Consider the following 24,896-nt stretch of genomic DNA (forward strand, 5'->3'; position numbering starts at 1 on the left):
TTTCTGACAGGGAAAAGCAAATTGTGTAAATCTAATTGCAAAGAATTGATTAAACTATGGGACATCAATACGATGGAATACTACATGATACATCATTAAGTGAAAAAAGCAGGAATATGAAATAGCAAGTATACTACAATTCTATTTTTGTAATCACTAAGTGTACAAATATATCTATAGAAAAATAAAAGACTGACAGTGTATGCACCAAAATGAACAGTAATTATGTCTGAGTATTAAGATTATAGGTAATTGTTCTCTTGTTACTCTGTATTTTCTATAAAGAATATATGCAACTCTTAGAGACAGATCAAAAGCAAAATAAAAGTTATCAGTAAAATGAAGCTTTAAAAAAATCCTATCATAACAGTATCATGCCAAAAGCTAAGCATATATCATATTAAAAATTCAATATTCTCAATTTTAAATTTACCTCTAAGCCACAAATCCTCACTAAGAGATTCTGCAAAAGCACTTGCACCCAGGTCACCAATGAACGTGTTGCAGTTCAGAGTGATGCGCCTCAAACCAGGCATACAGTCAAGATCAGGTCTCCTGGAGTGAAGACTCTCAGCCCAGGTTTCTTCATGCCTTCTGGTAGTCTGATACTTCAAAGATTTAAAGGGATGAAATTAAGATGCTTGAAGAAGGAAACAGGGTGTGCCTACTGAGTATGGCTTACTATGTCAGAGATTTACACACACACATATCAAGCATATATGCCAGGAGAATCAACCTGAGAAATTAAACGGTCACTTCTGGTTTACGAGTCCAGTGACCCCGATTCTATTTCGTCAGTGATTAGATTCCAGCCACTGGATGACCTGTTTCTGAACAGTTATGTAAAGTTGGACAACTCAATTACAGTCTATGAATTATTTTCCGTATCTTCTAAGTCAGGGAATTGGTTCTAAATTCTATCATTGCTGAGGCTCTAAATGTCATCATTCTGTCCTCCAATGGTCTCCAAACACCTGACTGGGCAACCCATAAGAAAACTTTTTAATATGCATCTTATTTATTAACAAATTATGTACACAAAGTTCTATACATATACTGTATGTACATTATAAACCACACAGATATTTTTAAAATGATACAAAGGCAAATAGGTTCTAATATTTTCTTTTCCTAAATCTAAGGCATTATTTTATTATTATTATTATTTTAAAATATTTATGTATTTATTTGGCTGTGCCGGATCTTTAGTTGCGGCATGCCGGATCTTTTAGTTGTGGCATGCAGGATCTTAGTTACGGCATGCATGTGGGATCTAGTTCCTTGAGCAGGGATCGAACCCGGGCCCCCTACATTGGGAGCGCAGAGTCTTCACTGCTGGACCGCCAGGGAAGTACAAGGCATTATTTTAAAAACTGTATTACAAAATGGATCTCACATGCTACCTAGGGTATGCACACAAACTTTAGAGGCCTGGACTATGCACAGACAGTTGGATGTGCCTTGGGAAAATAATGGTTTGACATTTAACCACAAGTATTGTCTAAAACACATTCAATTCTTGATATTCATAAAATAAAGTTTGGTAATAGGGAACACTGACTTTAAATGAAAAAAGTTTTATTACATTTTTGAAAAAATAAAAGATTCAAAGTGCCTTTGACACTCTAAAATGAAAATCATTAGTGTCATTTTTCTATTAACAATAACTTATAAAAGCTCCAAGCAGAAATAATAGCAATCACTTACACAGTGCTTAGTATGTGCCAGGCACTATTTATACAAATGAGTTCATTTAAACCTCATAATGAGGCACAGAGGTTAAGTGATTTGTCCATGGTCACTTGCTATGAAATGGGAGAAAGGGAATTTGAACCTAGACCATTTGGCTTAGGCACCCAAGTTCTTGACTGTTTTCAACCCCAGGGGTCAATGGACTTGCCCTGTATAGGCTCAAAGAATTTTTCAATTTTTAAAATCGAAATTTAAACACTTCCAGCTTTGTGGGCTATACAGTTTCTGTTGCAACGACTCAACCCCACTGGCGTAGGCTGAAAGTAGCCATAGCTATCATGTAAACAATGGGTGCGACTATGTTCCAAAGTAACTTTCTTTACCAGGCAACGGGCTGGATCTGGCCCACCAGCCATAGTTTACCTACCCTTGATCTGCACCATCAAACTCTTCAGAAGGCTTCATGTCAAATTATTAAATAACTTTAGGCCTAAATACAGTAATTATAACCACTGTAAAGTTGTTAAGGCATTATTTTAAAAACTGTATTTACAAATTGCTGATGTAGTGATTTTTTTTTTTTTTTTTTTTTTTTTTTCTTATCTTCTGGCCACGCCACGTGGCATGTGGGATCTTAGTTCCCTGACCAGGGATTGAACCCGCGGCCCCTGCATTGGAAGCGCGAAGTCTTAACCGCTGGCCCGCCAGGGAAGTCCCTGATGTAGTGATTTTTATTAATTTATAAACTACAGCAGCTAGTAAATACTTGATTCATTTAAGTCTTGAAGACTATAATGGCATAGTTTTTTCACAGTATCACAATCAATGTTTTCAGTAACTAAAAATACATTAAAATATTATTATATATTAAATCTCTTATTTCTAAAATTAAGTGGACTATCTTTACTAAATGGCAGAATCCCAAACTGAAAACTGGTCATATTCTTTCAACAAAACGAAAGCTGCACTCACACGTATCAAAAGACAAAAATTAACTGCCATCTGTATCAATATATTATGTGCTTCAATCACGTATGTTTTCATGAAACTTCAAACATAAAAAAATCACCTTTAAGATCTTGGCCATGTGATCTGCTCCCTGCCATGTCAGATTACACCCCGAGAAGTTTACTGTCTTAAGAGTGGTAGAGTTCTTTACACCTTGACAAATAACTAAAAGGAAAAAAAAAAAAACACACACACACAATAAGATGAAGAGCCTATACATTTGTCAATCTTGACTTACTTGCTTTTCTTGAGTCAATTGGAGGTTTATAGCCACATTCTTAAAATCATTAACTACAGTCTTCCCAAACAAGTAATTGACGAACAGATGCATTTGAAAACTTGTCAGTAACAAAGTGTTATTCCAGTTTACAGCAGCAGTTTAATTCTATTTAGATACTAAAATTGAATACACTGAATACTGCAAACTTTATTCCCAACCTCTCAGTAAAATACTACATACCTTTTGAGACATAGGAAAAAAAAGAAAAACCTAAAAATCTTAAGACTCTTCCTATTTTCATTTCCAATGATACTTCCCAATCTTGATGATCAATCAGCGATTTAAATGTCAACTATAAACCCAGTATTTTATTAGGTGCTATGCAGTATACTAGAGCAATAGAAGAGAGAGGACCTCAAACCCTCTGCTCCCTCAAATTGAAAGGCAGGCTTCCTGACCCCTCCAGACCACTACTGGACACAGGGAACACACACTAATGTTTCAGGACCCCAACTAACAGTCACCTGCTTTGTGATTACTTCCATGACACACCCCCACTAACACCACTGAGTTTGCTGCTCTTACGGGACATGACATATATTTCCTATTTTAACACATACCACAGTGCATTATAATTATGATTGCAGATACATGTTCTAACAATTTAAAGAGAATGATGACTTTTTTGCTCTTTACATCTTGCTATTTCCCTTCCCATAATATTTCTTGAAGAGAAACATTAAAATATAGACAAACACAAAAAAACAGAAAATATACAAAATGTGTGGTTTGTGGCTTAACACAAACTTAAGTAAAATTAGTTCTGACAGTATCCAGCATGACAAACTTCCACGGTACAAATGAGAATGGACCAAGGTTTGAGCAGGCACAGGACACAACCCAGGCATGAACAACACCAAGAAAAGGTAGACAGGAAGTAATATGGTGTGTAGGAAATCACGAGACCAGTCTGATGAGAAGAGACTTAACCAAGACTGAAACTCACTTTCTAAACCTCCATCTCCAAGTGGACAATTCGCAAGACACAGGTGCACCAAAGTGGACGATTTATTCAATCCCTTTAATGGAGAGAACAAGTTTAAAATTTTATTGCTTTAGTCTGCTCCAAAAGCAACTATCTATCAAACGTTGGCAGGACACAATGAAGGCTTACCTTTGTTAACATAGTTAAGTCGCTCTCTCTAAGAACTAGCCCATTTAGCTCCAGTTTCCTTAGCGCGCCCGACACACTTACACAGCATTTAAGAGCTTTACACAACTGCAAGGTCACATCTTTATTTCTTATCGCAGGAACACGACTTCTGTAAACTTTATTTCTGTCACAACCTAAACCAAAATTATTGTAAAATGAGTGACTTAAACCATATATTTTATCATCACTAAAAAGCATCCAAATAAAAAAAAAAAAGCATCTGCCTGTGCTAAGGATTAGAAACGACTCCTGCCCTTAAAGCCTTCATTAAGGAGGGAGATGTATAAACTCAAAATTTCAATCACATGAGATAAAGAACCATAACCTTTGTGCACAGAGGTTCCTATGGAGGCAAAAAGTTATATCTAAGTGACGGCTTCATGATAACCCTGACATAGAATCTAGAAAAGATGAGAGTATGCAGAGTTGGAGTAGGAGGTGCATTAACTGCACAGGGAGCACCTGTGCAGACACTCAAGCCCGACACCTGCTGGGCACTTTACATACTGCAGGTGGGGATGACTAAAGGCCAGGGGGCCAAGTGGGAGAAGAGACAGAAAGGAAAACACAGATGCTGGCTGAAGCAAGCCTGGGAGAGAGCATGGCTTGTATCCTACAGGTGATGAGGCCTGGGGCTACCACTGGCTGAGTAAGGGTGCCTCCGCTGATTAGAAAAAGGCACCCCACTGCTGAAGGACGATTAGATAAAGGGAGTGATCACAAAAAGATCCCCTTCCTCAGGGTCAAAGAGCCCCATGAGGCTTGGCCAAGCACAGTTCAGACTACACGCCTCTGTGCAGAGCACACGCTGGGCGGCTAGTATGCACTAACTCTGTGTGGGCAAGCCATTAGCAGCATTATTTTAAGCATATCTTTTTATGTTAGAAGATCACTCAACCCGAGTAGGCAGATGAATTTAGAGGAACTGATGAGCCCAGGGGCCGCGAAACTACCTAGGAGCTTCTGCCATAGTCCGGGCAAACTGTAATATAATATGGATGAAGAAGCAAATTTAGGAGGAGGCCAAAATCTACAAGCTAGACCCACTGGATGAAAAACATAAAGAAAGTTCAGTGAAGGAACTCTGAAGAGAATGGGCTCTGCAATAAACTTTTCTTACATTCAATGTCAAATATTAGGCAAAATTAAGTACCGTGGCCTTTCAGGTCCCTTCCAGCTCTCATTTTTTTTGATTTCTAACTTATTACTCTGGTTAAGTAAAGTCCCTTCAGAGGTACAGAACAGTTCTTACACCTGAATGGGATGCAAAGAATAATCTGACTGCTCTTCACCAGGGGATGAGTTGAACGGTCCTTGCACAAGAGATAACACATGGTGTGAACCCCAGATCCTAGAAGAGGGCCAGGCACACGATAAGTATTCAGCTTTTTGAAAACAAATGAACAATCATTTCCTCTCCTAAATCTTCACACCCTTCCTCTGCTGGCTACTTTCTCTCAGCTTATAAACATCCTCAAATATACTCACTTAAAAAACTCTCAGACATATGATTCTTTGTATCGTCTTGTGGGTAACCTAAGTCTCTCCCATGCCTTCAAACACCTGTCCTCCCAAAAAGCCCAGATCTGAACCTTGGGCCCAGACCCATCTACCAGGCCCCTCGAAAGCACTGAAGATGAAGTAAGATCCTCTCCCCACCCCCAAACCCTTCCAACTGTGCTCTGTATCTCCCAAAAAGATGCAGCTGTAAACTGTCACCCACGCTTGCTGCCCTCCCTTTTCTAACTGGTCACCAGGCCCCACCCATTCTGTCTCTGATCTCCAAAATCCAGTCCAACCTTTTATAACTTAAGTGGGACCCTTAGATTACAATTCACCCTGCACCCAATCAACTGCCTTCCACATGGAGGTCCGAGTGAGCTTCTAAACCAGAAGTCCATCTCACTGTTCTTTAGGGTTTCCCACAGCCTTCAGGATAAAGATCCAAACTTCTGACAGGACAAACAAGGCCCCTTTCTGTTGGGCCCCACTAGGTTTCCAGTATCAACTCTCATTTCTTTCCCAAACCCTGAGGTCCAGTCCTGTACATTAGTTTTGCCATATTTTCTTATATTTCTCAAACTTTGACACACTGCTCCCTCCTGCCACCCCAGGAGGTTCTACTATCCTTAGAAAGGATGGCACCTCCTCCAAGAAGCCTACCCTGAACTTTCCCTTCCAAGACTCTGTGCTCTGCAAAGGGGAAAGGTGGAGGGGAGGGATAAATTAGGAGTTTGGGATTAACATATACACACGGCTATACATAAAACAGGTAATCAACAAGGATCTACTGCATAGCACAGGGAACTCTACTCCATATCCTGTAATAACCTGCACGGAAAAAGAATCTGAAAAAGAATGGATATATGTATAACTGAATAACTTTGCTGTACATCTAAAACTAACACAATATTGTAAATCAACTATACTCCAATATAAAATAAAAATTAAATTAAAAAAAAAAAAGATTCTGTGCTCTGCAGCACCAGAACTCACTTCTTCCAGAGCACTGACTACTGTGCTTGTGTTTACTTGCCGCCCAGTAGAAGGGGAGATTACCTAGGGCAGAAGCATCGTCTCCAGCAGCCCTTGGTTCTGACAACTCATTCAAGTGCCAGGATACTTTTTACACATATAACGTGCTTAATTAATTGTAAGAACCCACAGAAAGAGTGGTTTTTAATGTCATTTTACAAGTGTGGGGATTGCAGTTCAAAAGTAACCTGCGCAGGCCACAGAGAGCATAAGCCCTGGAATTCAAACCCTAAGCTGCCTTCACACTGGTGCTCTTTCCACTACATGATATGACTATTGAAAAAAAGATTTTTTTTTTCCTGAACCCTGTTTTAATGGAAAGGAAATGAAACTGGGACATATCAATTTCCTAATCGCTTTGGTCTGTACCAGGCAAAGTCATTCAACAGACCAGGTAACATCTGTGAACAATTAAAGATGCTCCAAACTCTGCTAAGTGCTCTACACTGTAGAGTCTACAAGCATTAACAGAGTGAGTCCTTATAACCGCCAGAGAGTGGGTCCTGTTAAGCCCATGCTCCAGATGAGAACACTGAGACCTGGAAGCGTTAAGGCACTCGGCCGGGGTCACTGAGCTGGCAGGAGTCCTAGGCCGCACGCCCCGTCTAGTGCACTCACACCTGGGCACTGGGCACCGGTTCTAGTGCCCACCCTCCACCTTGCACCATCTAAAACCCCACTTCGCAGCGCCCACACGAGAGCCCCTGGAAGCGGGAACTACAAACCTGTCTCACCAAGCCGTGACTGGAAGAAGCTCAGGATACAGATCAGGGGCAGAGGGTGCTCAGGAGCGGCGCCCAGTCCACCCCGCGGAGGCGGTCGGCGTTAAGTCCAGCAGGCCCTCCCGCAGGAAAGCGCGCAAGGCGGGCAGAGGCACCTGCAGCGCGCACAGGTCCTCACAGCGCAGTAAGAAGTCGGCCGCGCTGTCGCAGCGCAGCTTCACCGGTCATCATGGCCCGAGCGCGACCTCGGGGACGCTGGCTGTGGACACGGTGCCCACACCCGCCTGGGGGCCCCGGCTCGCCTCCCGGCCCCTCGGGCGCCCGCCGCCTGGCGTCTGCGGCCCCGCAGCGTGCGCAGGACCCACGTCGCAGCCAGAAGACGCAGGACCACGGGTCCCAGTTAGGCAGGCCTCTCCATGCCGTGCTCACTTTGGCGCCGTCCTCATTGCCCTCCGCGCCGGGGGTGGGGGGGTGGGGGGAGTGCCGTTCCAACCGGCAGTCGGCCCCGTGGGGGCGGGGCTCGAGGACGTCAGTGCACTCGCCGTGCGTCCCCACGCAGCCCCGCCTCCCATGGGGACCCGGCCTGAGGAGCAGGGCGGCCGGAAAGGTAGGAGGTGTGGAGAATTAGGGGTTTCCAAAAAGCGTTTGCTGACTGATCCAAGCAAAAGTGAGACATGGTTGTATCAACGCATTTTTTTAAATATTTAATTGCAGTGATTGATTTTTTATTATTATTAATTTATTTATTTATTTTTTAAATTTAATTTAATGTTATATATTTATATATAAATTTATTTATATTTATATATAAATACATATTTTTTATTTTTTTATATATTTATATTTAATTAATTTTATATAATTTAATTTTTAATTAATTAATTGATTGATTTTTGGCTGTGTTGGGTCTTCGTTTCTGTGTGAGGGCTTTCTCTTGTTGTGGCAAGTGGGGGCCACTCTTCATCGCGGTGCGCGGGCCTCTCACCGTCGCGGCCTCTCTTGTTGCGGAGCACAGGCTCCAGACTCAACGCATTTTAAAAGTAGTAAAACTCCCGGTAAGTGTCTGTGCTCGCCCCGCCCAGGAGAGAGCATGCCCTCCGTGAGGGACACGTGAAAGGCTGAGTGAACGTCTGCCTGTGGTCTGTTACCTGGTGCACGGGTGTATGAATTTCTGCGGAGAGCTCTCAATTTCTGTAGTTTCTGCTGACTTGACACGGTGGTTGGCAAATGATGACGTGTTCCACGCATTCAGGACATGATCGTGGTTACTAATAATCACTTTGTTCTCTCTGTGCATGTCTGTGTCCTAATATTTTCTTTTTATAAGGACCCCAGTCATATTGGACTAGAACCCACCCATTTGACCTCAGTTACCTTTTTACCTTTTAAGGGCCTTATCTCCAAATACAGTCATATTACGAGGTATTGGGGGTTAAGACTTCCACATATTAACTTGAGCAGGACACAATTCAGCTGATAATAGAAGGTAAGAGTAATTTAAGCAAGTAAGTAACTATTTTTTAAAGTGAGTTACTTAAAGATATGAATTGACTCAAGAAGAACAAGAAGAAATTACATAACACTGTACGTTATACAAAGGTATTAAATTAATCATCATAACATCCTGTGAGATCCGCATGAAATTAGACTAAACAAGATTAAGCAACTTATCCAGAGTTGTATAGTTAGTACTTTCCAGAATTTAAACCAGGTATTTTCCCAGTTCCATTCTACATTATATTTTCATTTCATTATTTGAAATGAATTTTGAGTCTTCATTTTGCTTAGTTTCTGAAGTTCTATGGGGATAGAATGGAGTTGGATATTTTCAGTGACATTCACACATGGGGAAGGAAATTGAGTCCAGAAGCTTCCGCGATGTTTCCATGGAGAACGCTAACAACAGAACCAGAAACACCGTTATCTTTTTAGTTCAGTCATCTTTCGTAACACTCTACAAGAATTAATTTTAAGAAGCCCAGTGTTTTCCAAACTTTCACCAATGGGCTCTGTAGGGTCCTCTAATAATATCTAAGAGACTCATTAGTTTCACATTCCAAGCCACTTAAGACCAGGAGTTCTGACTGTTCTTTGTGAGAAAGTCAAGTGACAATCATAGCTTGTAATTTAGGATGGTTTCTTCAGGGCCCAGGCAAAACCTAATACACAGTAATAATCATTGTTAATTGCATCTTTGACAATGATTAATCGGGTATCAAAGAGGTGTATAAATTGGGAGAAATTATGATCAAAGAGAAACATAGGCCACAGATGTTTAATTAATGCTCAATTATTTATGAGTTTAACTTTAGTTAAGCTAATTTTCCTTCTTCTAGACAATTTCCAATTCATCTCTACAAAGGGACCAGAATAATCACCTTCCAATACAAGATTTATTGTGTTCCTTTAATTAAGAGCCTACAGTGACTTGTACATTCACTCCACGAAGTTTTGCTATGAGAGAAAAGGAGCCATTATATTTTGACTTGAATTAGATATGCCACCATACTTGACTTAGCTCATCTTACTGGAAGCACTTTGAGGGCAGATCCTACAGTCTTGTCTTACATCCTCTACAGAATCAAGCCAAGGGAATCACACATAGTTACAGCTGGAAAAACACTTGTTCTGGGTTGATATTTTTAGCCTTTATCACCAAGACCTATCTTTACAGTCTCTAAACAGAAGACCTTCTTGCCTTACGTTTTCCTATTGACTAGGAATGTAAAGGGAAGAACTGAGAAGTAGCCATAGTCGGCTAGCAGCCAGCCCAGATAAGTCATCTGTGGAGATATTGTTTCTTTCAAAAGCTATAAACATAAGAGGAAGTCCTAGAGTTTGTAACAATTGTGCATAATAAAATTCCATGAAAACCTAGAAATCCAGATGCAGATCAGTAACATATTGGTTAAATCAGCTGTTATGTTCATGCAATGGACAAGTGTACAGACATTAAGAAGAACGAGATACTCTTTTCTATGAGATTCTCTTTTCACTGAACTCATCAGTGCTGCAAAGACAATGTTACATAATAGTTTTTCTTTAACATTATATCAGGCATCTTCATCTTGTCCTGTATTTATTGCCAGTGTTACTCAAGGTTATCATTTACCTCTTTCCCCTTTAGGTATATAATTTCTTCTTACTGTGGAAGCATTCACCAATCCCTATTTTACTATTTCTTTTAAATTAGAAATGGATGTTGAATTTTATAAAATATCTTTGGGGGATATTTCAACTGATTATATAGTTTTGTTCTCTTTTGACCTTGTTATATGGTAAATTATATTGTGTTATTTTATATTATGCTATTTATTATATATGGTATTATGTTTACTAATTACATTTATTATATTATAATTACATTATAATTAAGGTAGCATTTTGTTTCAGATAGACAAAACGACCAGTGGAATAGGAAGCATCTTAAAATTAGATGCAAGAGCGTAAGGGATTTGAGATTAAAATAAAATTGACATTTTGGATCAGTAGCCAAACTTATTCAACAAAAGTGGGAAAATATGGCTATCATTAATAAATTCTAGATATAGCAACTAGTTAAAAGTAAAAAAATCATGAAACTGTAAAAGTATCAGAAACCTGGGAGACTTGAAATAAGTTATTCATGAGGAACACCTTTCTAAGATACAAAGAAAAAATGATACATTTAATTATATAAGAATTAAAATTTTTCTCATGGCAAAATGCACTACAAAGGTCAGAAAACAAGCAAAAGAAATTGGGAAATATATTTAGAAATAGATATGCTCTCTACAACTTTTGAGAGAAACACACGTTTCTTTTTCCTTTAACCTGTTATGTGGGTATTAACCTCTAATGTAAGTGCACGGTTCCTTTCCTTTAACCTGTAATATGAGATTTCAACTGTATGGTAAGTGCATGGTTCCTTTCCTTTCATCTGTAATGTGAGTGTCAACATGGGGCACTGTTTCCAAGCACAGACTTTGGATGTTCCTGTGCTGGTCCCATCACTGACCATCCACAAAAACTTGCAAATGTTGCTTTACTTTCCTGGGGGTTAGAGTCTTAGCTAAGAAATGGAAGCAAAATAGAACCTTCCCCCAGGGATAATAGAAGGTTTAAAGGAGTAAATATGTAAATGACTTAGGACAGTGCCTAGTACAAGAGAGATCAATAGAAGTACTTATCAATTTTTTAAAGAGACAGACGAAAGAAATAAAGTGTGGTGATTTCAATCTATTGATATATATTCTTGACATCTTGACATTCTTAAACTACCTTTTCATTCATTGGATGACCTAACTTGCTCATGCTTTTTCTTACTCTAGTGAACCTGAGTAGCTAATATCATAGCTTAAAATGTTTGCTTTTATATTTACAAGTAAATTTGACCTGTAAATTTCTTTTTCCTTACAGTCCTAATCTATTTTCAGTATTAGGATTATATAGACTTCCTAAGATGAATAAAGGAGCATTCTTCCTTTGCTACTCTCTAGAAGTTTTTCTTTATTAATACTGATGTTATCTGTTTAATAGAAGTTTGATAGAATTCCCCACCCAAACGTTCTGGGTGGGTCTGGTATTTTCTTGGTGAAAGATTGTAAACTATTGACTTAATTCCTTTACTGGTGAAAGAACTCCAGCTATACATTTCCTCTTGTGTCAGTTTTGGTAAACTTTAGGAGCTAGGAAATTGTCCACTTTACATAAATGTTCAAATTTACTGGCATTTCATATATTCTCTGTTTGTACTCTCTGCTATAACATTGTCCTGATTCCTTCTGTGTATTACTTACTTACGTTTTTGTTGTGCTTAATGAAAGTGTGTTTTTAAAATCTTTTCAAAGAATATTCTTTTGACTTACTAAATCACCTCAATTTTATACTTTTTTCTGTTTTATTAAGTTCTGCTCATATCTTTATTATCTATTTTTTCTCTGTTCTCAGGGTTTATTGTTTTGCTCTTCTGATGTCAATTAAAACACTTGGTTATTAATTTTAATAAATCTTTTTAGTTATAAATAGTTGAACTTTATGAAGATGCCAGCTTAGCTGTAAGTATCTAAGGGTCAGCACCTCCACATTGTTGCTGACCTAAGCCTTAGTGCACCCCACAGCAATGTATATATTGACAATTTTTCCCCTCGACTCTCTGTGTTTTGCGACTTCTCACTTTTCTTTGGAGAGAAGCCCTCTGAAATATCCTTTAGTAATTTTACAGCCAATAAGTCTTTAAAATATGTGTATTTTTTAAAGATTAATCTACTTATATAATTAGGCAGAAAATCTGATTTGCCCTATTTTTAAAAACAGCATAATTTCACTCTTCTCCATGATTAATCTGCTGTTTTACACAACCTTTGAGTTTTTAGCTTTATCAATGACATGTACTTTAGAAATTTTTTAAAGAGCCTACCCACTCTTTTAAAACATCCGGTTCCTTGTTTCAGTTCTAGTTTTATGTCTGTTTTCTGCCTTGCACCTGATAATTCCAACATTCAATGGATGGCCTTGGGAATCTAATTCTGGTATTGATTGTTTTTGCTGATTCTCTCCCATTGTAGCTGATTTCTTCATTATTGTGTACATTTAGATCATGAGCTCATGTTTAGCTAAACTTTATCTGTGGGAACGCTATAGGCCTGGGTTGAAGGTCTACCTCTCCAGAGAGTGTTTAGTTCTGTGTTTGGAATACCACCCATCTGGGAGCATTTGAAGGTAATTTCTTACCTTCTGTTTGCAAGACCGCAAATAAATTTGCAACCCAAACACTGTGAACACAGATCTGGGGTTCAGAATTCTCAAGATTTCCTACCTGTTTCCTACCCAGAGCAGAGGCCACGAGAATTTGGTCTTAGTCTCCCTTTGCCAGCAGATATTTTTTTTTACTGGCACACCCTTTCGTTAAAGGTGAACCTAGGGATAGATAGGTTTAGTTCTAACTTCCCACCTAGGAGGGATGGAGTCTTATCTCCTGCCTCCCATGTGGTCATGGCCATTTTAACCACAAGTCTCTGTGTCAGGTCAGGTGTGTCATTAAACTATGGCCTGTATTCCAAATCCAGACAGCTGCCTATTTTTTATGGCCTATGAGCTATGAATAATGTTCACATTTTAACTGGTAATATTTTAAATGGTTACTTAATTACCTAAATAATATCCTCAATTTTGCCTCTTTGATCCACAAAGCCTAAAATATTTGCTATTTCGCTCCATAAAAACAGGATTGCCAGCTTCTGTTCTAAGCTATCAAGGTCTTCAATCCACTCTTAATATAGCTATAACTCTCACACATGTACCCCCCTTCTTTCAGGGGTCCTGGAAACTTCTACTGCACACTTCAAAAATCAGACATGCACTTAAAAATAAGTTGTTTACATTTAACCTAGCATACCGAACTCTTTTCTTTTAGGAGAGTTTTTCAAGTAATCTTGCCCACCATATTCTTCAGAGCTTCATTAATAATGGCAAAAAATTAAAACAACTTAACATTCAACAAATGGGAATTGTTCATAACAATTATAGAAGCACATACAGTAGAAAACTATAAACTGTTATTGAAACGGTGAGACATAACTAGTTTTATTCTTTGAGAACTATGTTTATTTAGGTCTCTTCTGTTTAAATAAGTATATTTCTGTGTATGTATGTATATAATCATGTATTTATGTACACATACATTATTTATATGATATATTTATATAAATATGTGAAATACATACCTATACACATACCTTTGATTTATATTTGTCTACATACACAGGAATATAATTATATATATCATATATTTATATACATTGAACTGAAAAGTGGTAGTATACATATATATTGTGTATAAATGTGTGTATATGTGCATGTGTAGAAAAACAGGTTGAGAGATATGTAAGCGTGATTTAGACAGGGTTCAAGATTTTAAAAGTAGTTATGTGTAGGTAGTGAGATTATGGCCCATTTGATTTAAAATATTGCATATTTTTACATCAATTGTTATGAACAGATTCCTACGTAAATAAAATTATAAATAGTTATACATACTTGTATGTGTAGTGTATAATTAAAATATATATACTTTTATATAAGTATTATATTTATATTATATAATATACTTGTCTTATAATAATACATTATGTATTGTGTTATATAGAATACATTAAATATAATGTATTATATCAGATAATAATAATGATATATTTCTATATTATAATTGTTTTATAATCAATATTACATGATATATCATATTAATACTGTGAACATATTAAACATATAAATACATTGCATTAGTCATATAGTTTGTGTACAATATATGCTATGCAAAAATACATGTTAATATAATACATAATTGTTATACATTAATATAAACAGTAATATATTACATTTATACACCAATATAATGTCTAATATTGGTATATGTATATTATATTTAATATATACATAGCTAATGCTCTTTAAAGCCATCTGCTTCAAGAAGTAGAATGAGACCAGGAGTATGGCCAAAGCAAATTCTAAAAATATTAGATTATTTATATTCACTTATATGTCATTTTCCTGGAATCTGCATCTGGCTGTTAGAGAGCACACACAGCAAAATCCCGATAAAGTGCCCAGGAGGACATGAGATCCTTTATTTACTTGGACCTCAAAGGAAACATAGTGCTATTCAGTCCCCCATTAAAGAGCTAAGAGCAAATCTTGAAGCACCCAGTAAAAGCCAATTCAAACAAAAAAGCTTTTCCACTTCAACTTGAAAAAGTTAAGTTCCCAAGAGACCCCCTACATCAACCACCAAAGCTCATTTGGCAGTAAAAACAATAACATTCAGCGAACAACAAGAAATCTAAAACAATAGTTGTTTTAAAAAAAAAAAAATCCAGCAGCTAATCAGTGTCTTTCCTGTTTGAAAGAAGGCAGTGGGAAGTGGACAGAAGACCTGATAGGAAAGATAAAAAGAAGAGGAAAAGGAAGATAAAAGTTTCCAGTTTGGGGCTTCCCTGGTGGTGCAGTGGTTGAGAATCTGCCTGGGAACATCCCACATGCCGCGGAGCAACTAGGCCCGTGAGCCACAATTACTGAGCCTGCGGGTCTGGAGTCTGTGCTCCGCAACAAGAGAGGCCCCGATAATGAGAGGCCCGCGCACCGCGATGAAGAGTGGCCCCCACTTGCCGCAACAAGAGAAAGTCCTTGTACAGAAACGAAGACCCAACACAGCCAAAAATAAATAAATAAATAAATAAATAATTAAAAAAAAGAAAAGTTTCCAGTTTGACAATCAAGCTGTCTTCTGCATCCATTTCATCCCAAGACCACCAAGCCAGTGTGGGGGCTTTTTCCTCCTTTCCTTTTCGTGAGACTGATCACAACCAGCACTGCAGAGTCCATTAAATTAAGAAATGCTGTTTCCACTGTACAATTCAGTGGAATTTAGTACTGTCACAATGCTGTGCAACTGTCACCACTGCCTAGTTGCAAAACATTTTCATCACCCCAAAAGGAAACCTACACCCATTTTAAGCAGTCATTCCCTATTTCCCTCTCTTCCAAACCCCTGGCAACCACTAATGTATAATATTTTCCGTGTGTATGGATTTGCCACTGCTGGACATTTCGTATAAATGGAACCATACAATATGTGGCCTTTCGGGCCTGATTTCTTTCACTTAGTTGCATCCATGATGTAGCATGTATCAGTAATCCATTCACTTTTATGGCTGAATTCCCTGATCCTGTTTTCTTCATACTGTTTGAATACAAACTTTAAAATATGTTGAGGGTGAAGCTCTGTTTTAATGGCACATCTATTAGGCCAATTCATTTAAAGAAGGTGAAAATGGAGATATTGTTGTGAAATGATAATCGTTGAGAAGGCTCAGCTAATTTGATAATGAAATGTTTGGGAAATGTTGCAAAAAATTATTTGCTTTATATTAAAAGCCTTTTAAACAAGGATTCAGGAGATTGTCTTTTTCTTGCAGGTAACTTAAATGAGGCAGAAGAAACTAACTGCCCATTAAAACAGATTTTGAAAGGATTTTATTTATTCTTAATAGACGAATGGGAGTACAGGTTGTTCATATCCAATATGGACTCCCTGTCCAAACACTGTTTATCATTCTAGCCACCACTATCGAATTATATTTCTTGAGACTAACACTGTTTATCATTCTAGCCACCACTATCGAATTATATTTCTTGAGACTAATGAAAATCCATCTATCAAATCCATTAATACAGTATAAACAAGAGATGTTCATGTTTCAGTGCAGTTCAAATATCAGGTATAAAGAGCCCTCAGTAAGAAAAGGAATCCTATATCTCTTGCCAGAATGTCGTCAGCTCTGGGGTGCTTTGCTAGCTGAAAGACACTTTTATTGTTAAGAGGATAGAGGTTATTTAAGAGGGATGAGAGGCCAAAAATTTTTAAGTACTTGTTTGTGTTAAAAACAGTGCTAGGCTATCTCATACTCTATATCAGTCAAGGCTCACCATTTTACATATGTGAAAAGCGAAGTTAAAAGTGTTTTAGTAACTTACTAAAAGGCACGCAACCACTAAATTCAAGCAAGAATTCAATCCCAAATCTGTCACACTGAAGTTTGAGCTAATATTGAGATTAATAAAAATAGCACTAAATTAAAAGTTCAGAGATATTTTTTATCTCGTACTCTTTCACTAACCCTCTTTGGAGATAAATCATTTCATTTATATGGGCCTTAGTTTTCACAACTATAATAGTTGGAAGTTTGACTAGGTGACCTCTATGTAGTCTTCCAATTCTAAAATGGTCCATTAATTTGGCTTCCTACAATAATTGCCATTGCAATATATGCGTGCTGCCACCAAGTAGCAGTAGAGAGTACTAGTTCCTTTTTTAACCCTAGTGGGGAGTGCATTTTGACATCAGACTTATCCGTCAATAGTACAGCCTGTTAATATAGCTATAAAATAACAAAATAATCTGGTATTATTTCCTGTAAAGCAGAAGCTTTACATTGTGTCTATGAATCGTATCAGAATCCCCTGTAGGTTTTTAAACATAGAGGAAATCCAGAACCCACTGAATGAGGATTTTCAGAGATGGGACTTGGGCATCTGGATTTTTGGGCTCCCATCATTTGTATATTTTATTTTATTTTATTTTATTTTTTGCCTATGTACAACATTTGTCACATCCTCTTGAATCTTTAACAATTCCTGTTTGTTTTGAAAGTTTAGAATATTCCATAATCTTCACCTACTTTCCATAAGGCGTTATCTGTTATGTTTATTCACTCTTGTGCTTCTCCTGGTTAAAACTTCATTTTTTCTGTTTTTTGAGGGGGCCCTGCCTCATGGCTTGCAGGATCTTAGTTCCCTGACCAGGGATTGAACCCCAGTCCCCCAGCAGTGAAAGCGCCAAGTCCTAACCACTGGACCACCAGGGAATTCCCAAGACTTCTGTTTTAAATGACTTTTTTTCCCACTCTGATTCATTCCCGGGGTCAGTTTCATGTGGGAACATTAAACCAACCTTGCATTACTAGAATAAAGCCACTTTGATTGTGATATATTACTGTTTTACGCACCATGGATACAGTTTGTGCTTTTATTTACAAATTTTGCATGCATGTTCAAAAGAGAAACTGGCCTATGATTCTATTCCTGTAATATTCTTTTTACTTTTGATCTGAAGCTTATGTTGGGCTTATAAAAATTTTGAGCAATATATTATTTTCTGTTTCCTGGAAGGGTTTTATGTAAGATTACCAATCTTTCTTCCCTAAATATTTGGAAGAATTTACTTGGAAAGCCATTTATCCCTGGAAATCATTTTCTGTAAAGGTACTTAATTATACAAACAACTTTTTGAGTAGATATAGATTTTTTAGATATTTCTTTTCTTGGGTTAGTCTTGTTAGGTTGCATGTGTTAAGAATTTGTTATTTTGGATGAATTTTCAAATTTATAAATATAAAATTATAATTTTCACAGCTTTATCGGGATGTAATTTACATACCATAATTTAACCCTTTAATTATACAATTCAGTGGTTCTTAGTGTAACCACTAAAAGACGTGTGTAACCATCACAACCATCCAATTTTAGATTTCTGTCCCCCCACAAAGAAACCCATTACACATTAACAATGTTTTTTCATTCTCTCAACCCTCTCAGCTCTAGGCAAGCACTAATCTCCTTTCTGTCTCTACAGATTTGCTATTCTGGGCATTTCATATAAATGGGACCATACAATATGTGATCTTTTGAGAGTGGCTGCTTTTCTTTACAGAATGCTTTCATGGTTCATCCATGTTGTAACATGGATCAATATTTCATTCCTTTTTATAGCTGAATGCTATTCTATCGTACGGATATTCCACATTTTGTTTATTCATTTCTCAGATTGACATTTGAATTTTTTCCACGTTTTGTTTTTAGAAATATGCTTCTATGAACATCCACGTACAAGCTTTTGTGCAGACATAAGTTTCTATTTCTCTTAGGTATATATTTAGTAGTGGAACTGCTGGGTCATAGGGTAACTCTATGTTTAACACTTGCAGGGAACTGTCAAGCTGTTTTGTAAAATGGCCGCACATTTTGTAAAATGGCTCAGACTGTACTTTCTATCCAAAGGTATCCAAAGCCACTTTAGATGCAAAATGTTTAAAGTTGACCTTTGCTGCTGCCCAAATCGTAACCACTGTGGGCAGTCTGCCAGATGGCATCTTAGGTTTCTCAGGAAGAAATTAGAATACACAAAGGGGGAACTAAGTGTACAATTACATAAGGTAGATTTCATATTTAATTTTATGGGAAAAGCAATAATTAGGTGGCTTTTGGTTTTAACTGGAAATAGCTACTCATTGGGAAATAATTACTCGCTAATGGCCTTAGCGAGTCACTCTGGAGCTTCTCCTAGAACTAGAAAACCTAAGTTCTGCTCCCAGCAGAACCTGGAGACGGTGCCCAGTGCTGGCGAGGCAGCACAGAACAGGGGAGTCCTCGTCGCTGGAGGGAGCAGAAGACAGTGCAGCCACTCTGGAAAGGAGTTGGCCAGCTCCCTAGAAAGCGAAACTCCATTGCCCACTTTTCCCCAGTGTCACCTCTTGTGCAAGTCAAGTCAGCGTCCCAGCAGGATCCTGACGTTGACACGACTGCCCCTGTCATCCGTTGCCCTGGGAAGGCCCCCGGCGGCTTTCGGTCTGGGGCTCTTCCCAGTCAGGCGAGTGTTTGTGTACAGCTTCTGTGTGGACTTCAGCCTCCATTTCCCCGGGGTAAGTGCCCATGACTGCGGTTGCCGAGTCCTGCGATGGCTGCTTTTTTAGGAAGTTTCGCAGTAGGGGAGCGCCTGGCCGGAGCCCCGAGTGCCGGCCTCTGCCCATCTCTGTGTCGCCTCAACCCCAGGAGGGAAGGTCCACGTGGACCAGCGCTCCCTCTGCATCTGCTCTGCCCTCGGTCCTCAGGGTCACAGGGCTTCCCCAGAGCATGGGCGGCGTGGGCCCCTCGCTGCGTCCCGCCCCACCCCCACCTCATCCGGGCCCCCCGTCCCCCGTGGCTTTGGTGGGAGGGTCTCGAGGAAGGACCCCCTCCTCCGAGACTACTCCACCCCCAGCTCCCGCTCCCACAGAGCTTCCGTCCCGACACCAGGCCCGTGGGGCTCCCGCAGCAGCAGCGCTGGGACTGCTGGGTTTCTGCAGTTCTTCAGTTCAGACTGCATCTACCCGGAGTCAGAGCCCGCAGGTCAGGGCTCGGCCCACGCCAGCCACAGGTCCACGTCGTCCTCTGCGCTTGTGGCCGACAGGCTGTGTCAGGAGTTCACACGCCCCCAGCCCGAGTTCCGTTCGTTGGCTAGCGCGGGCCCCCAGAACACAGGCACCCAGTCCACGGACTAGAGCACCGGGCTATTATAAAGGAAACAGCCAGGTGGAAGGAGGAGGTGGGGAGGCGTGGGGCGGGGCGCGGGGCTTCCAGGCCGCCTGCAGGCACCCACCCCACAGCTCTCTGAACCCCGTGTTTACCGAGATTTTGTTCCATGAGCACGATTACAGCGGGGGCCATGGGCAACGGATTCACGTTGCAACCCCTGCCCTCTCCCCTCGCAGGAGGTGGGCAGGCAGGGGGGCTGTAAGATGCAACCCGGCCTGTGGCTTTAGGTTTAGGAGCTGTGTGCCAGGACTGGGGGCCAAGACCCGACCCCTTTCTCCCGTAATTCACAGCGCGGCTCCTGCTGGGCACGGAGGCTGGGGGACAACGGGGGGCTGAAGAGCATGGCGTCCGCCTTCACCCCCTCCCTCCTCTCTTGGCTGAGCCCTGCGGCCGTGCGGGTTCCCAGTAGGCCCCCCCTGGGGGGCCTGTCCCTTCAGGTCCTCCCAGCTGCCTGACACCCCTCTGCCCCCAGCGTGGACCTCAGAGCCCTCAGATCTTCCCACTCCTGGTCCAGCAGGACGGGTCCCTGCGGCACCCTGGACAGGCGGGCGATGGGCAGCCTGGCCCCTCCCGGGAGGCAGCCCCGTGGGGTGGGGAGGTGGGCGGGCACTGCGAGCCACGCATGGTCGAGCGCATCACCTCGGTGCGTGGCGTGGGGCGCCGTGGCTACACTCATCTTGATGGCCGGGATCAGACCCAGCTCTGCCACCAACTGGCTGGGTCCCCGGAGGCCGGTCACTGGACCCCATTGTCCCTGTTCACCATCTGCAACGTGCGTGACCCGAGGACCCCCTCACAGGTGGTCGTGAGGGCTGACCGAGTCGGTTTGTGTGGAGGACAGAGAACAGTGAGGCCAGCAGATGAGGAAAGAGCTTGTCACTCATGGTGCTGGGCAGGGGCACGCCTTGTCACCTAGGGCCTCCCAGGAGCACGAGGGTTCGGCAGGAATGAGGGGAGGGGAGGCTGGGGACTGGAGCCTGAGGTGTGGGTCCCCGGGAAGGAGCAGGCTCAGGATTGGCTAGAATGAGCCCGGGGCTCCGGGCATCTCCGGGGTGATGAGGGCAGGGGGACGGTGGCCCCGAGTGTGGGAGTCCCGTACAGAAGGGGCTGGGGTGCAGCCCTGCGCTGGCTGGTTTGTGTCAGAAAGTGACAGACGCGGTGAACACGGGTACCAGGCCCGACCCAGGGCTCAGCGACAGTTCTTGTTCCTCAACACAAACGCTGTCCCGCTTCGGCCGGTGCTGTGCCTTGCGGTGGAGAAAAGCGGGACTCAGAGGACTGTGGGACTCCGGCATCCAGGGTGGGGCCCGGGCACGTGGGCCCCGAAGTCCTCCGGAGCGGCGGGCACATGGAGCTTCGAGGCTGGGGGAGGTGAGGGTGTGGACAGTGGGGTTGCGCAGACTGCCTTGACACTTGAGAACCACTGGCCCGAGGGACCACGGGGACGCCCGTGGAGGGGGGCGCCCAGGAGAGGCGGCCTGCCGGCACGGGGCGGGGTCCTGAGTGCCGCCCCGCCCTCCCAGGGCGCCCTGTGCTCCTGCCCAGTGGTGGCCGGTGGGGCCGTGAGGCTGCAGGGAGGCCAGTGCCCGGCACGGCGCCTGCTGCCCGCAGAGGCCCGGCGTCCCTCGGGCTGCTTCTGAGCCAGGCGTGCCCGACAAGCCCCTGCGCCTGGCAGAGCCAGCGGGCACGCTCCCCCAGCGCCCCTCCTGTCCTCGGACAGGCACGTCTGCTCAACCCGGGAGCGGGGCCGGGCGCGCTGAGTCCTGGGCTGGGCAGGGGGCGCAGCCTGGGCAGGTCCTCGAGGCGCCCCGCCTGCTGCTGGCTCGGCAGGGGCCCCGGGGAACCGGCACCTTCCTCTGCGCCCCACGTCGCTCCCTCCCCCAGGCTGGTCCATTTCTACCTGTTTCTGCAAACCAGATAGACCCTGAAGGGACAGAAACTTAGCTCCGTTGAAACGGCTGAAGCTTAGGTTGTCACCCTGGGGTAACTCCTGAGGAGGGTCCTAACAGGACCCGAGGCCCTTTCTTTCCCATCTCCCTCCTCTCGTCCGCCTCATCCGCCTCTTCTCCTTGAACCCCCCTCCGTGCCCCCGCCCCCCGATTTTACGGCCGTCTTCTTCCTTCAGAAAGTCAGGAGCATCAAGAAGAAGCCGAGGACTTCCCTGTTAGCACAGTGGTTAAGAATCCGCCTGCCAATGCAGGAGACATGGGTTTGAGCCCTGGTCCGGGACGATCCCACATGCCACAGAGCAGCTAAGCCCGTGCGCCACAACTATTGATCCAGTGCTCTAGAGCCCGTGAGCCACAATTACTGAGCCTGTTTGCCACAACTGCTGAAGCCCGTGCGCCTAGAGCCCATGCTCCGCAACAAGAGAAGCCACTACAATGAGAAACCTGCTCACCGCAACGAAGAGTGTCCCCTGCTCACCGCAACGAAGAGTGTCCCCTGCTCGCCGCAACTGGAGAAAGCCCGTGTGCAGCAACGAAGACCCAATGCAGCCACAAATAAATTAATTAATAAATTAATTTTTAAAAAATATTTAAAAAATAAAGAAAAAGAAGCTGAGTCTCCTGTGCATCGACTTCAACAAGAACCTGAATGGGGACGTGACCTTCCTGCCATTCACGCACGAGGAGCTGGGTGCGTGCGGGCCCCGCGGGGTGGTTGAGAGGCGTCCGTGTGCCCTGCCCCCGGGAAGGCCTTCTTCTCCTGAGGCGCTCAGAGTGTTTGGGTCCCAAGGTTCTGGATCCTTCCTAGGGGAAGGTGGCGGTCTGTCTACGGAGATTCTGCCCCGAAGGAGGTTGTCCCTCGAGACCCCGCCCCGCCCCTGCTCTCTGTGATGTTTCTTTAATCTCACAGGGTCCTCCCGCACCTGAACCGGCGTGGGGTCTTGAAGGGATGGGGCCTGGGCGGCTTTTTCAGCTTCTGCCCTCTTCTCCGAAGGCTTTATTTTGAAAACTTCACACCTGTAGGGAAGTGGCAAGAATAGTACCAGGGAGACCCCGTGTGCTCCCTGGGCCCGGCCTCCCTATGTGGATGCCATGTGTGCTTTTCTTGCGCTGGGGCCTCTGGAGGCATCGCCAGGAGCAAGGGCGCCTCCTGAGTCCCCGGGTGCAGGACCCCTCGGGAAGCAGAGCGTGGAGCTGTCCCCCAGCCGTCCCAATGGCGGTCTTCTTTTAAAAATTAATTAATTAATTAATTTTTGGCTGCGTTGGGTCTTCGTTGCTGCACGCGGGCTTTCTCTAGTTGCGGCGAGCGGGGGCCCCTCTTCGTTGTGGGTACATGCCTCTCATTACGGTGCCTTCTTTCGTTTTGGAGCACGGGCTCTAGACGTGCTGGGTTCTGTAGTTGTGGCACGGGGGCTCAGTAGTTGTGGCTCCCAGGATCTAGAGCACAGGCTCACTAGTTGTGCCCCACGGGCTTAGTTGATCTGCGGCATGTGGGATCTTCCCGGACCAGGGCTCGAACCCGCGTCCCCTGCATTGGCAGGCGGATTCTTTTTATTTTTCTTTTGGAACCAAAACTTTAATCCCAAGGATTCTCACAAAACATATTACAAATGACAGCATGAAAAAAAAACTGCACAGTAACTCAAAGTTCAGCTCTACAATATACTCTTAATCTGGCAGGACACTGGTATCTTGAATACTCTCAAATTCCCAAGTAATATTACAAAGAGCTTTGTATTCATGTACAGCAATCACACAGGGGACTTATGACCTAAATCAAAGGTAAACTAACTTTCTTGAAACTTCTTCGATTCTAAAGTCACTGGACAACCTCTTGTCCGGTGTGAAGACTAGTGGAATTTTTAAACCTCTAATCTAGGGTAAGGGTGCAGCTTTAATTTTTACCTGCTGCCTTGTGTTCACAGCACCTTTTAAAGACTGCTTGCTTAACTACAGCTGCATACCATATCCCAGCTACAGAAAGCCTTTTCAATGTTTGCCAGTGTTGTTTCCATAATAGTAAACATCACACTTTAGCTGGGCAGGAGTCAGAGTTTTATTATCAGTCTAGGCAAGACCAAAAATTCAAAGCAAATTCAATTTTGCTTAAGGGAACATTGTAAGGTAACAATTCTTCATATTACATGCCTCATAGGACCCATTTCAAACCATAGAGAATGACACCTTTATGGGTCACTGTCCCAAGAGACAAACAAATGTGAACAGCTAAAACATTTAAAAAGTGCACCAAGCTTCGGAAGTCTCAAACAAAACTTGAATTTTCTGTACATACTCCTGTCAAATGAAGTTATTGCCTGTACACCACTCCTCTTTCAAAGTGGTCTTCTATTTCCTTTCATTTGACCTAGATCGGCTAGGAGACCTAGAGAAAGATCGGGACGGCTTGTGATTTCTCTCCTGGGACAGGGATCTCTCTCTTCTCCTATATCTAGAAAGGGACCTGCTCTGGCTGAGGGAGAAGCTTCTCCGTCTCGGAGATGTGTGGCGAGGTGAAGGACTCCTCCTCCGGTAATCATCTCGAGGGCGACGACCCCAAGAAGGAGGCGGTCACAATTTCGACTTCTCTTTTCCCCATTCGACAGGTGCACTCTTACTCGGCAGCCACATATTGTTCTCCCATCTAGTTCTCGGACAGCATCGGCTGCATCTCG

The 24,896-nt window shown here is 42.5% G+C and overlaps 1 protein-coding gene and 2 pseudogenes across 15 annotated transcripts in view; 1 reads left to right on the forward strand and 2 right to left on the reverse strand.

Annotated features, from left to right (window-relative positions):
* The window catches only part of LOC309636357 (centrosomal protein of 78 kDa-like), a 22,000-nt gene extending 14,472 nt beyond the window's left edge, over positions 1 to 7,528 (reverse strand). For 2 of the 13 annotated variants that reach the window (XR_014249974.1, XM_082409523.1), the window contains exons 1-5: positions 5,386 to 7,060; positions 4,095 to 4,267; positions 3,927 to 3,999; positions 2,762 to 2,865; positions 434 to 608 (exon numbers count right to left, since the gene is read on the reverse strand). Coding sequence is in view for 4 of the 13 variants with exons in the window: in XM_082409523.1 (XP_082265649.1) it covers positions 434 to 608; positions 2,762 to 2,865; positions 3,927 to 3,999; positions 4,095 to 4,267; positions 5,386 to 5,467 (607 nt within the window). In the remaining 9 variants the exon portion in view is untranslated. The other 11 variants (XM_082409525.1, XM_082409524.1, XR_014249970.1 and 8 more) reach the window with 11 other exon arrangements.
* LOC309636476 overlaps positions 5,998 to 24,896 on the forward strand; it is a 26,705-nt pseudogene continuing 7,806 nt past the window's right edge. Inside the window, exons 1-2 of the transcript XR_014268513.1 lie at positions 5,998 to 6,009; positions 7,313 to 7,997. The product of XR_014268513.1 is annotated as an uncharacterized misc_RNA (transcript). The remainder of the gene's footprint in view (positions 6,010 to 7,312; positions 7,998 to 24,896) is intronic.
* Positions 24,263 to 24,896, reverse strand: part of LOC309636363 (serine/arginine-rich splicing factor 3 pseudogene) — a 1,476-nt pseudogene continuing 842 nt past the window's right edge. The window contains exon 1 of the transcript in view: positions 24,263 to 24,896. This exon is cut by the window's right edge and continues 842 nt beyond it. The product of the transcript in view is annotated as a serine/arginine-rich splicing factor 3 pseudogene (transcript).

Source organism: Balaenoptera physalus, assembly GCF_965194825.1.
Source record: "Balaenoptera physalus genome assembly, chromosome: 10".
NCBI lineage: Eukaryota > Metazoa > Chordata > Mammalia > Artiodactyla > Balaenopteridae > Balaenoptera > Balaenoptera physalus.